This window comes from Vigna radiata, chromosome 7 (genome assembly GCF_000741045.1).
Source record: "Vigna radiata var. radiata cultivar VC1973A chromosome 7, Vradiata_ver6, whole genome shotgun sequence".
Lineage (NCBI taxonomy): Eukaryota > Viridiplantae > Streptophyta > Magnoliopsida > Fabales > Fabaceae > Vigna > Vigna radiata.
Genome location: NC_028357.1, coordinates 52,932,935 through 52,945,508, shown reverse-complemented (window position 1 = coordinate 52,945,508; position 12,574 = coordinate 52,932,935). Strand labels below are relative to the sequence as shown.

The following is a 12,574-nucleotide window of genomic DNA, read 5'->3' as shown; positions in this document are numbered from 1 at the left end:
AAAAACTAGTTTTTAAAATAAGATTTAAACTAATTATATATTACGAATTTGTTTTATTTACAGAAGTGATGTGATACTTCAAATACTTCTCTCACACCTAATATATATACATACTGTGTGAAACTAAATATTAATTGATTATAATTATAAATATAATAACTAACAAATTTTGTTATAATAGCTTCTAATATGTAACTCACGTTATATTAAGAGGTAAATTTTAAAATTAACTCAATTTTAATAAAATAACTTATTATAAAGTAATATTTATATCCATTTATATATTACAAAGATTTTATTAATCAATATAGAATTTCCAACAAATTCTTTGTACACTAAATTAAAAAATTATATTATAATATACCACTATGCAAGAAGATACATATTTACTCTTTTAATAAATAAAAAATAATTTATTTGTTTATATTTGACAAAATAAATGATTCAATAAGTTTTATTTATTTTAAAAAACTAATATTTTTTTTTAAAATAACAATTACATAACTTTTTTAATACTACTTTTACAAATTTATATACTTTAAATTATATTATTTTTCTATTTTTATTAATTATTTAATTATAAAAGTAATAAAATTATATATATTTTAATATAATAGAGATGTAACTGCAGATGTATTTTTCACTGGTTGTAATAAAATGGTCATAGAGTTTTCTGATTTACTCATTTTTCCTCTGCAACAACACAATAAATACTTGTGTAAGTTATTTTAAAATAATAATAATAATAATAGAGTATAAATATAATAAAATTAATAATAATAATAATGAAAGTGTGTATTACTATAACTCCAAGAATATATATATATATATATATATATATATATATATATATATATATATAATTAAAAAAAAAGCTAGCTAGATAATCTAAATCTAGGTCTCATATTTTTTGCTGGAAAAAAAATGCTTTATTCAGCTTCAAAATAACTTGTTTTAATCCAATTTTAATTAATTCATAACAAAGTTAGAAATTTTTTAATTTGTCAAAAAAGAAGACAATAACAATGAACGACTTTCGAGGTTTTCATTTATCCATATACACAAGAAACAAACTACTCCATTAACATGCTAGAAACCTTTGTATGAAATTGATAGTTACTAGCTAGTTAGAATAAAGACATAAATAACTTGGAAACTTAGATGCATTATAAAATTAATTAACTATTACGTCCACGTCTTCATTTGCGTGTATTCATCTGCTTGTTACCACTGAAACTCATCCTGCAAAAATAAAACATCCTCGTAACCTTTTAGTTCTAACAGACTGGTTAAGGATCCATATATATATATACAAAAACTATACATTAATGATTTAATAATAATTTAATAGTAAATAATGTGATAAATTCAATAAAGTGTAAAAATAAGTTTTCATAACGACTTTATTATGTGAATTGTAATTCATCCATCATAATAAACTTTAGAGGGACTTTAATGTTATATTAAAAAATTATTTTTAAATATAATTTAAACTTACAAAATTGATTTTTAAAATAATTTTTTTACACCTTATTATATATTGAAATTAATCTCATATATATATATATATAGTTGATAGTAAATTTATAATATATAATGCTCTATACGTTTACCAAAGTTAGATGCTGAAAGGAGAAAATTGATATTCAAACTTTAATGTCACTCTAAAATTTCTTTATCAGTATTATTATTAACATTTCTAGTTCAAAATGTCATATGTGGTCCATTGAACCATTATATAGGATACATTGTTATAAAACTTCGAACCGTAAATAGTCAATTTAAAAAATATAATAAAGAAATTAGAGATATTTTACGTGGATTTTTTTTTATTGAATTAAACATAAGAATTCAAAATATGTTTATTTTATTATTGAGTGAAATATGATTTTAATCCTTAAATATATATATATATATATATATATATATATATATATATATATAGATATGAAAGTTTAATTTGTATGTGTTTTAAACTTGATATATTATGTTCCTCATAATTAATATATTTCTTTTTGAGCTAATTATATATATTTTTTTTATATTGAAAGAAAAAATTGTATATAAAAAACATGTCATTGAATTAAAATTCATTTTTTAAATTTAGGGTTAAATATGTTTTTAGTCCTTATATTTTAGAGCGATTTTGATTTTAGTTTATTTTCAAATTGGTACAATTTAGTCCTTCAATTTTAGAAAACTCTGGTTTTAGTCTTTTTTACCAACTTTTTTTTAACTTTATTGTTTCAAACACATTTCATTATACCAATTAATTAGTTAAAATTGTATTCTTAATCTATTTTTTTACCAGGTTTCAACATAGAATATGTTTAAGAACATTACTTTAAAAAGGAAGTAATATAACCAATTAATTTTGTATTGATAAACTTTCGCAATCGACATTCAAACTAATTAATTCCTTTGTAGTTGAATCTACATAAAGTCTAAATTAAATAAAACCGTAACACTGTTAACCTAACAGAATCTATAGTCGACTTTAACGTCACAGCCGCTACCCTTTACAAGCTTTTTCTGTTTGCTGAACACAAACACAGTCATAGAAACAGTAAAATCTTTTTTTTTTTCCTTTTTAACTCCACGTGATTCTTTGTATTTTGGAGAATGATTTGATCTCACTTTTCTTTTTCTATCTCGCTTTACTAAGGATGTATTTCGATTATTTAGTGATTTTGAGGAAGTGAAAAAACAGAGAAAATTTTAAAAAATGAAAAATAAGATTGTTTAAATTAAAAGAAAAAATATTGAATATTATTATTATTATTATTATTATTATTATTATTATATAAACAGACAATCTTCGATGCTTAACAAACTTTTTTCTTAAAGTTTTTTGTTCTAAAAAGCTAAACCTATACCAGGAAAATCTGTTTGGGCTATTTCCATCTCTAGCAACCCAATAATTATAGTATAAAATAAAACATAAAGCTAATATAACTTAATTTTAATCTAAAAAATAAATTTTAATTATGATCCTTGTCTTCACGAAAATCGAATATTATTCCCCGTTTTATAATGTTTATATTGTCTCATACTAATGCAGTTAGGAATGGTTGGGTTCATATCCTAAACCAATGCCTTGTACCGACACAAAAATATATATATATAAATATAAATATGAAAATATATATTTTCTAAAAAAATTGAACTTACGTTGTATTTATATTAATCAAGTTAGATAAAAAATAATAATATGGTTATAAGGATCAAATTAGAAATATATAATTTGAACATATATATTATCAGTGTAAGTTTGGAAATCAAAACACTACATAAGTAAACTTATTTATTTTTAAAACTTATATTATTAATTTTTATACTTAACTTTCTTTTTAGTAATATTAAGGATAATTGTGTTTCATGAGTCTATATACCATATCATATTAGTCATACAGTTATAATTATTTATGAAAACTTTAACTCGTATATTGAATTGAATACTCATGTTAGTTATGCACTTAGAATGAGTTTTATTCATATTAAATTCAACATCAACAATAGTATACACTCACCATTTATATTTTAAGCTACCATGACATGTTTACTTTTTTGCATCATTTTAAGTCACGATATTATTTAATATTAATTCCACGTACTGAGAATCTCCTTTGACTCTCATCACCTAACCACATTTTATTACATGAGTATGAGAGTTTAGTAGATCAAGGTGACCTCCCTCTTTGGATTCAAACTCAATGCAATACCTTATTGAATATGACACTTCTCCTTATGAATGACCATATTAATATAATTCTCACAATCATAATATATTTGAATCACATTATCTCATAAGTTTTTGATATTCAAGCCTAAAATTTATTCATTGTCACGTATACTCTCACTTCAAGAATTCTCATACAATTCATTCTTATTAAGTCATAAAAAGTCACCACAGAAAATTTTATATTATATAAATCAAGTTACAATAAGATATTAATCATTCAACTCATCCTTTGATATTAGACACAAATAAATCTATAAGACTTAGTTTCAGAGACCTATATAGTATGGTGTCAATGTTCTTGTAAAGTTTTGCACATTTCATAAATTTTTAATACAATATATTCAACATCAACAACAATATTTTCCCATATCTCAAAACCACCATCCTTATCACAAAAACCAGTATGACATGTTTAGTTCCCTTTCATCTTTTAAGTCATAGTACTATTTCATATTAATCCCACAAAGTAGGAACCTCCTTTGATTCTTGAATAAATTTTACTAATTGAGAACTAATACGTGAAAACTTAACTTTTATACTAAAATTATTCATCTTAGTATGAACCTTAATTTAAATCCCATCGTCATAATGTTGAATTATATTTTAATAATATTTTGTAAAATTTACATCCTAATCCAATGTTTATAAAATCATGATCACAATTCAGAAATAGACTAATTGATATCTCAAAATTATCCTTTAATTTTTACATAGTCATTTTTTTCATAATTTATCAATTTAGTTATAAAGTAAAAAACTTAAATATAGTTAGCCTAAAATATAGAGGATGTTACATGCTTTCAGTAACTAAAAATAATCAGGGTCGATTCATTAGAAAGTTAGGAAAGAAATTTAAATTTTTCACTTCACCAAAATAATTTAAATTGATAAATTTAGTTAATTTCGATTTAAATATAAATTTCTATAATAATAATAATAATAATAATAATAATAATAAGTAAGTACTTGCATAAAATAAAATAATAACAACATATATTCTGATTTATAAGAACACATAATATTAAAAAATACAGTAATAACCCTTACGATTTAATTATATTTAAACTTTAATCTGTGTGTGTAAGCAACTATACCTAAGCCATCTCTATAAATATTAGTCTGCTGTATTATTAAAATAGACAACTTTAACACTCTCTATTTCCCAGTCCATTAGATATATATGTAACATAAATTCAAGTTTTAAAAAGAGAAAGCGCGTTTGAAGCTTTAAAATTCAGTCTAGTCCCTTACAAAACTTGTTAGGTTTGAAAAAACCCTCTTTCTGAAAAAAAAAAAAAAAAACACAACTTACTAATATTAGAGCACATGTTAATCATAATTTATTATGAATACAAATCATGTTTTATATATTACTATTTTATTTATAATTTTTTTCTTGTTTTGCTTTTGATTCATCTAAAATTGACGGATTTTAAGTCAATTCATCTTTTCTCTGTTATTAATAATGACACAATAGAACAAGAACTTTTGATCTTTAATTAGGTATAGGGTTTAGCACATTCAAAATCTAACATCGTTTTGTATACTTGAGTGGATTTGGAGGGAGTAATTGAGAAGATTGAGAGGATTTGAAGGTAATTTTATTTTATTTTGCTGTTTATTTGAATAGATTTGGAAGTAAGTGAGAGTAGATTTGAAAATAAAATTTGTGAGAATTAGTGTAGGATTTTGTGACAGATTAAAAAAGATTTACTTCCAAATTTATTCTCATTTACCTCTAAATTTATTCAAATAAACAACAAAAAATTTATCATCAAATATTATCAAACCCTCTCAATTATTCTTCTTTAAATCTATTTAAGGAACAAGACATACATAAATAAGGATGAATGATTAGCTAGTCAAATGAGATTATTCTATCCTATAAAAGCTATTGGTCATCGAGATACAAAACGTTTTAATCGTTTAATCAAATACTACTATGATGATTCTTTACGTTAGATTTGAAAAGTGCCAGAATACATTATTTCAAAGACGTGTCGTGGGTTCGTTATAAAGCATAGCTTTTGTTTCGTTTGGTGCTTGAGTTTCTTCCACCATTTGTTAGAAGATGCGTATTTAAAAGAGACTTTCGAAGATTGAAACTGTTTGATATAATAAACGAAAAAATCGTGCTTGAATTATTTAGAGTCTTCATGGGTTGGTAAGAAGTACAGTGGGTTGTTGTTTGGAAATTAATTGCTTATCAAACTAGATACTTTTTCCTGTATAAGTTGTCGAGATTGGACTCAAAATTGAACTCGTGGCACGCCGAGCTTCATTCGGCAATATATATGCACGCACTTTGTCACAGATCAAAAACACTTGAATCAAACATCTGTCAGACGTTGTCGGGGTTGGAAGTTTGAAACCAAGCTTCATTAATTATCTTCCCTTAGTAACTAGATTTTGTCTTAGGATGTGGAAGTTGAAGATTGCAGAAAGAGGAGAAGGGCTAATTTCCGTGAACAACTTCATCGGGCGACAACATTGGGAGTTTGATCCGAATGCCGGAACTCCAGAAGAACGTGCTGAGATTGAAAGAGTGAGAGAGGAATACAGAAAAAATCGATTTTCCAATAAGCAAAGTGCTGATCTTCTACTCAGAATGCAGGTATCATTTTTCTGCAACAATATTCCCCGTGATTGTTTGACTTTTCGAAAGTCCATTATTCTTGAATTTTAAATGCATGTGGTCGTGAAATTTGAGACAAAGAACTATGTTGACTTTGAAATGTGTCAGCTGAGGAAGGAGCACACGTGTGGTTGGATTCCAGAAAGAGTGAAGGTGACAGACAGAGAGGAAGTTACAGAAGAAGGTTTGATTAAAACAATGAGAAGGGGAATCGGTTTTTATTCCTCAATTCAAGCCCATGATGGCCACTGGCCTGCAGAATCTGCTGGTCCTTTGTTTTTCATTCAACCTCTGGTCAGCACTTCTCCATATCTATAGATTTTGCTCATGTTGTATTTTTACTTCATGACTCATGTTGCTATGATAATAGATTTAAAACTCTCCATTTTAAATAATTTTAGGACATAAATATAAAAGTTTTTTTTTATATATAGTTTTATAGAAATATTTCACAATTTTTAGGTTGAAATGTAAAATAACATATTAATATCAATAAACAAAGTTTTATAAACTTTTTACATTAAAATAAAACAAAATTAAATATGAGATCTTAAAAATGACGTGGTATATAAAAAAAAATTCTTTTAACAACACTTTTTGACAAACTATATGTGTGAATTCGTGATTGATTTATTTCAAATATTTTTTTAAACATAAATTCAAACAGATAAATAAAATGATAATATGCAGTTGTTAAAATATCAACATCCATAAAAAAAGAAGTTAAGATCCTATATTAGGACTCTTTTATTAGTTTTTTAAAAGAGATCTATATAGTGTCATTTTTCTATCATGTGGTTTTTATTAATGTTGAAAGGTAATTATTAAAAACGTTTACTTTTTCTTTTTTATTTTAAAATTTTACATTTTCTTTAAATATTATTAGATTTTATATTTTATCTTTTAAATAACTAATTTTTAATTTATATTCGTAAATTAATTAGACTGAGTAATTTCTTGATACATTTATGTTTACAAATGACCATCTCTTAAGCTTTATTTATTACTTTTAAATTATAAAAAGGGTTTCATTTGAAGTAATATTATGCATTCGTTTGTTGCCATATTTTTTAGCATATAGTTTTATAGTTCTCTATAAATTAATTGTGCATATTCTATTTATAAAATTTAGACGTTTCTTTCTTGTAGCTTATGTCACATGTGCTCAACTATATATATTTTCAGGTTATGGCACTCTATATTACAGGGTCCCTGAATGCTGTTTTAGGAACAGAACATCAGAAGGAAATTATTCGTTATTTGTATAATCACCAGGTATATGTTTATCATGTCTCTGAAGTTTTGCATATACAATAAGCTAGACTGGAATTGAAAATAAACCATTAAAGTAAGATTTCTGCTGCAATTTGGTTCCAACTGAGTTAATTACCTACGGGTCTTGTCACATGTGACAGAACAAAGATGGAGGTTGGGGATTCCACATAGAGGGTCACAGCACAATGTTTGGATCAGCGTTGAGCTACATTGCCTTGAGAATTCTTGGAGAAGGACCTGAAGATGGTGAAGATAGGGCAATGGCTAGAGCCAGAAAATGGATCCTTGACCATGGTGGTTTAGAAGCTATTCCATCATGGGGAAAGTTCTGGGTCACGGTAGCAAATATATATCATTTACCATTTCTCTTTGGTTGTGAGCCAATTTAACTAATTCTCTCCTAGTGGTAAACATAGTCATACAATTGTAGAACATGTTATGGAGTATAGAGAGATAGTATACCTTATTTCTTGTTGATACAAGATCTTGAACAAATGTATATTTTGAATTATGCAGGTCCTTGGAGTTTATGAGTGGTCAGGGTGTAACCCTCTCCCACCAGAAATATGGCTTTTGCCCAAATACACCCCAATTCATCCAGGTTTACTACGTTGCCTCATAATCATATAATTTAATCAGGGAAGGGAAAAGGGTGATGAAAGATGCTTCTTTTATATCTACAATTATTTGCTTATTGAAGTTCTTTGCATATGTTATACAGGAAAAATGTTATGCTACTGTCGCTTAGTTTACATGCCCATGTCATATTTGTATGGGAAGAAGTTCGTAGGTCCTATTACCAAGTTAATCATATCACTAAGAGAAGAAATGTACAACCAGAATTATGGTCAAATCGATTGGAATAAATGCCGTAGCAGGGTTGCCAAGGTTTTGTTTCCATACCAAAACATCTCCTTCTCTGATAAAACAAATTTATATGCAATTTTTTAGTTACTTTTAGTGATGTTCTGTCTTTATTTTGATAATTTATGGTAATCTTCAATGCGTATCTTTGTTAAGGAAACTGTTTGATGTTGGTAGGAATTAAACTGTAATAAATACGAAATTTCAGGAGGATCTCTACTACCCTCATCCTCTGATTCAAGATATGTTATGGGCATCTCTTCATCACGTGGCAGAGCCTCTTCTGAACTGCTGGCCCTTTTCCATGCTGAGAGAGAAGGCACTAGAAGTTGCAATTGATCACATACGTTACGAGGATGAAAACAGTAGATACCTTTGCATTGGTAGTGTAGAGAAGGTAAAGTTAATAACAAACTTGCTTAATGCATTAAATTACAGTGTTATTGGTAATTAGAACATTGAAGTTGGTTACTGAATGGAATTTTCTACATGTCAGGTGCTATGTTTGATTGCACGTTGGGTCGAAAATCCCAACTCAGAGGCATACAAACTTCATTTAGCCAGAATCCCTGATTACTTCTGGCTTGCAGAAGATGGCTTGAAAATTCAGGTTAGCATCAGTACCAATTATATGGATTTGTTTGGACAAAACCTTTTCATTTTAGGAAAGATAAGTTAAGAATTGGAATTTAGAAAGTTATGTAAAAGAACTTCTACAAAGTGCTTCTTGTATAAGTTAATTTCAGCTTGCTGAGAAACTTATTTCACTTTTTCATTTCTTTTTCTGCTAATACACTGAATAAAATTGCAGAGTTTTGGGTCTCAACTGTGGGATGCAGCATTAGCCATACAAGCAATCCTTTCATGTGATTTGAGTGAAGATTATGGACCTACACTTCAGAAAGCACATCAATTCGTGAAGGCTTCCCAGGTTACATTACATGAATAAGCATTTTGGTTGCATAAACGTGAAGAATTCTAAGAATCAGAACCATAATGAGAAATTTGATACTATTTATTTTCTTGATTGAAGGTACGCGAAAATCCATCAGGTGACTTCGAAGCAATGCATAGACACATATCCAAAGGAGCATGGACGTTCTCAATGCAGGATCAGGGTTGGCAAGTCTCTGATTGCACAGCAGAAGGATTAAAGGTTCATATAAATTCAATCGATTAATTTAATGCACGTTGAGTCCAACTTATTAAGAAGATATAACTGCTTATTTTTCATGAGTTCTTTGAATTAATCCATGCTTAAAGTGCACTTCATCTATCAACTTTTAGTAGAATTTGAAGTGGTGCAAAAACATTCTCTGCAGGCTGCACTTCTGTTGTCACAAATGCCTGTTGAACTAGTTGGTGAGAAAATGGAAGATGATAGATTCTACGATGCTGTGAATGTGATCCTATCTCTTCAGTTGTGGTTTTCTCTAATTAGAATGCACCGTGAAATTTTTAACTGTAATTTTTTATTTTGTTACTAACTACATTTAACACTACAGAGCAGCAATGGAGGATTCCCTGCTTGGGAGCCTCAAAGAGCCTACCGTTGGTTAGAGGTAAGAAAATGAGTTTTTCTGATTTGTGAAACTGAGTTATATATATTTCACCACATTGTTATAGCTGAGGGATATACTCGTGTCTACTGCTGCAGAAATTCAATCCTACTGAAATCTTTGAAGACACTCTCATTGAGATGGAGTAAGATTACACTGTCATTGTTGTTCATGCAGTATTTTTTTCTCCAATTCTCTCTGCTTACTGTGTGAAATGTTTGTGAAATAGGTATGTTGAATGCACATCATCGGCAATGCAGGGACTGGCTCTGTTTAGAAAGTTATATCCAAAACACAGAAGAAAGGAAATCGATTATTGCATTTCTAAAGCAATCCATTACATTGAAAAAGCACAAAATCCTGATGGATCATGGTATTTTTCTTTCCTTTCTCGTATCAGTAGTTTTATGTTTACTTACTTATTTAGTAAATGTTTGTTTCAACTGTTGTTTCCAATAAATAAGATTGTGTTTTTATTTCCTTGAGCTATATTTGGTTGAAAAGGTACAAGGTTTAGCTCATTTACCATAGCCAAACAAATCCTTACACTTTTCAGGTTTGGTTGTTGGGGAATTTGCTACACATATGGCACCTGGTTTTCTGTAAAAGGGTTAACAGACTGTGGAAAAAACTACCGTAACAGTCATGCCTTACGCAAAGCTTGCGATTTTTTGCTGTCAAAGCAGCTTCCTAACGGAGGATGGGGTGAGAGTTACCTGTCAAGCCAAAACAAGGTATAAAAATTACTTTTTGCACATCACACAAGAATGGTTCGAACAAAAGTATAAAGTAGATAAGACTATGAGAGATGTTTTCTTTTCCAAACAGGTATATACAAATCTAGAAGGCAACAGAGCAAACCTGGTTCAAACATCATGGGCTTTGATGTCCCTTATTGATGCAGGACAGGTTAGTAGACAAATCTCTAGCTATGCTAGTGCTATAGAGTTCAATTTCGTAGCGTGCTATTGTGCTAAAAGTGATTTTTTTTGCTGGGAAAAAGGTTGAGATAGATCCAACAGCAGTAGAGCGTGGAATAAGGTTATTGATCAATTCACAGATGGAAGATGGAGACTTCCCCCAACAGGTGAAAAATAGTCTGATCTCATGCAAAGTGAAATGAACGATTTACGTGTTTTCTTTGTGATGAATGTGTTTTTCCCTTATCCATGTACAGGAGATCACTGGTGTATTTATGAGGAATTGTACTCTAAACTACTCTTCGTACAGAAACATTTTTCCCATATGGGTTCTGGGAGAGTATCGTCGTCGTGCATTTACACAAAAAAATCAAATGCTTTAGTGCTTTCAATGCATCCATTGTATATGTCAGTGTCATCATGGATTATCTTCATTAGCATAGGCTTAATACGCAAATTATAATGTATTTATCAGATGAGTTTGTAAGCAAATTTTCAGGTTACACAACCAACCTACATACTTCCAGATATAATGAGAGTTAAATTTATAACATATACAATGTTATGTATATATTCTTTCTCTTTTCTATCAAATTTTTACTCACTCGTTAGATTTAAATCTAACTCAACCTCTTGACCTTATATCTAATATACATTATTCTAAATACTCGTTATGGACTTCACAAACGTAATATGATTACCGTAATAAACAATGAAATATGGTAATGGTGTCCTTGGGCTATTGGATATACAGTTAGTCAAATAAAAAGATGTTTTTTTTTTTTATAAATATTATTTAAATAATTTACTACTTATGAATAATGTATGTCATTATTCACATATATTAATTATTTAAAAATATGTTATATAAAAAAATTAAATTGAATAAAATTAAAAAAATTAAAATTTGATTGAAAATGAAAACTAGAAGAAAAAACTAAACGAAAATAAAGACTAATATTTAAGTCTTGTTTATATTATATTACTATTATAACTATTATACCTTGTGATATTCATTTAAAATTTATAAATTATGTTGGATAAGATAAAATAAAATTTAGTAATCAAATCTAATTATTAGTGAATATTTCTTTTCAAGACTTTAAAGTGCTCAATATTTTCCAAAAAAGAATTATCATATCAATATTATTAATGAAACATATTCTTCTATTACTCAATCATTTATCAAACCATTTATTGTTTTGATGTTTCGAGTATATCATTAAAACTTGTGTAAATGAATTGATATATATTTAATAATATAGTGAAATTGAATTTTGATATTATATTTTTATTTATTTATTTATTTTTGTGTGAAGTTTATTCTTAAATTTTATGTAAGTGTTTTTACTGCACATGCACTTTTACCATTAATAATGTGAGTACACTTTTTAAACAATTATTACATTTTTCTAAAACCACTGTTATTCTTAACTACACTACGAAATTATTGATTTCCATTATTTTAAATTTTCATTTTTTAAGTTCCCTAATTTGAAATAAGATTGTTCTTGCATAATAAAAAGAAAAAGTGTTGCTAACGGAAATGGTAAAGGTGTAAATAGTATGGGATTAGAGG

General features: G+C 27.6%; 1 protein-coding gene across 1 annotated transcript; it reads left to right on the top strand.

Annotated features, from left to right (window-relative positions):
* Positions 1 to 5,829: 5,829 nt before the first annotated feature.
* LOC106766643 (lupeol synthase) lies at positions 5,830 to 11,484 on the top strand. The gene is made up of 18 exons (XM_022784269.1): positions 5,830 to 6,356; positions 6,486 to 6,671; positions 7,563 to 7,652; positions 7,793 to 7,990; positions 8,169 to 8,253; positions 8,374 to 8,540; positions 8,725 to 8,913; positions 9,013 to 9,126; positions 9,328 to 9,447; positions 9,550 to 9,672; positions 9,839 to 9,919; positions 10,022 to 10,078; positions 10,174 to 10,220; positions 10,305 to 10,448; positions 10,632 to 10,809; positions 10,904 to 10,984; positions 11,079 to 11,162; positions 11,253 to 11,484. The coding sequence occupies exons 1-18, from the start codon at positions 6,162 to 6,164 to the stop codon at positions 11,376 to 11,378; spliced, it is 2,265 nt and encodes a 754-aa protein (XP_022639990.1). The 5' UTR covers positions 5,830 to 6,161; the 3' UTR covers positions 11,379 to 11,484.
* Positions 11,485 to 12,574: the final 1,090 nt, after the last annotated feature.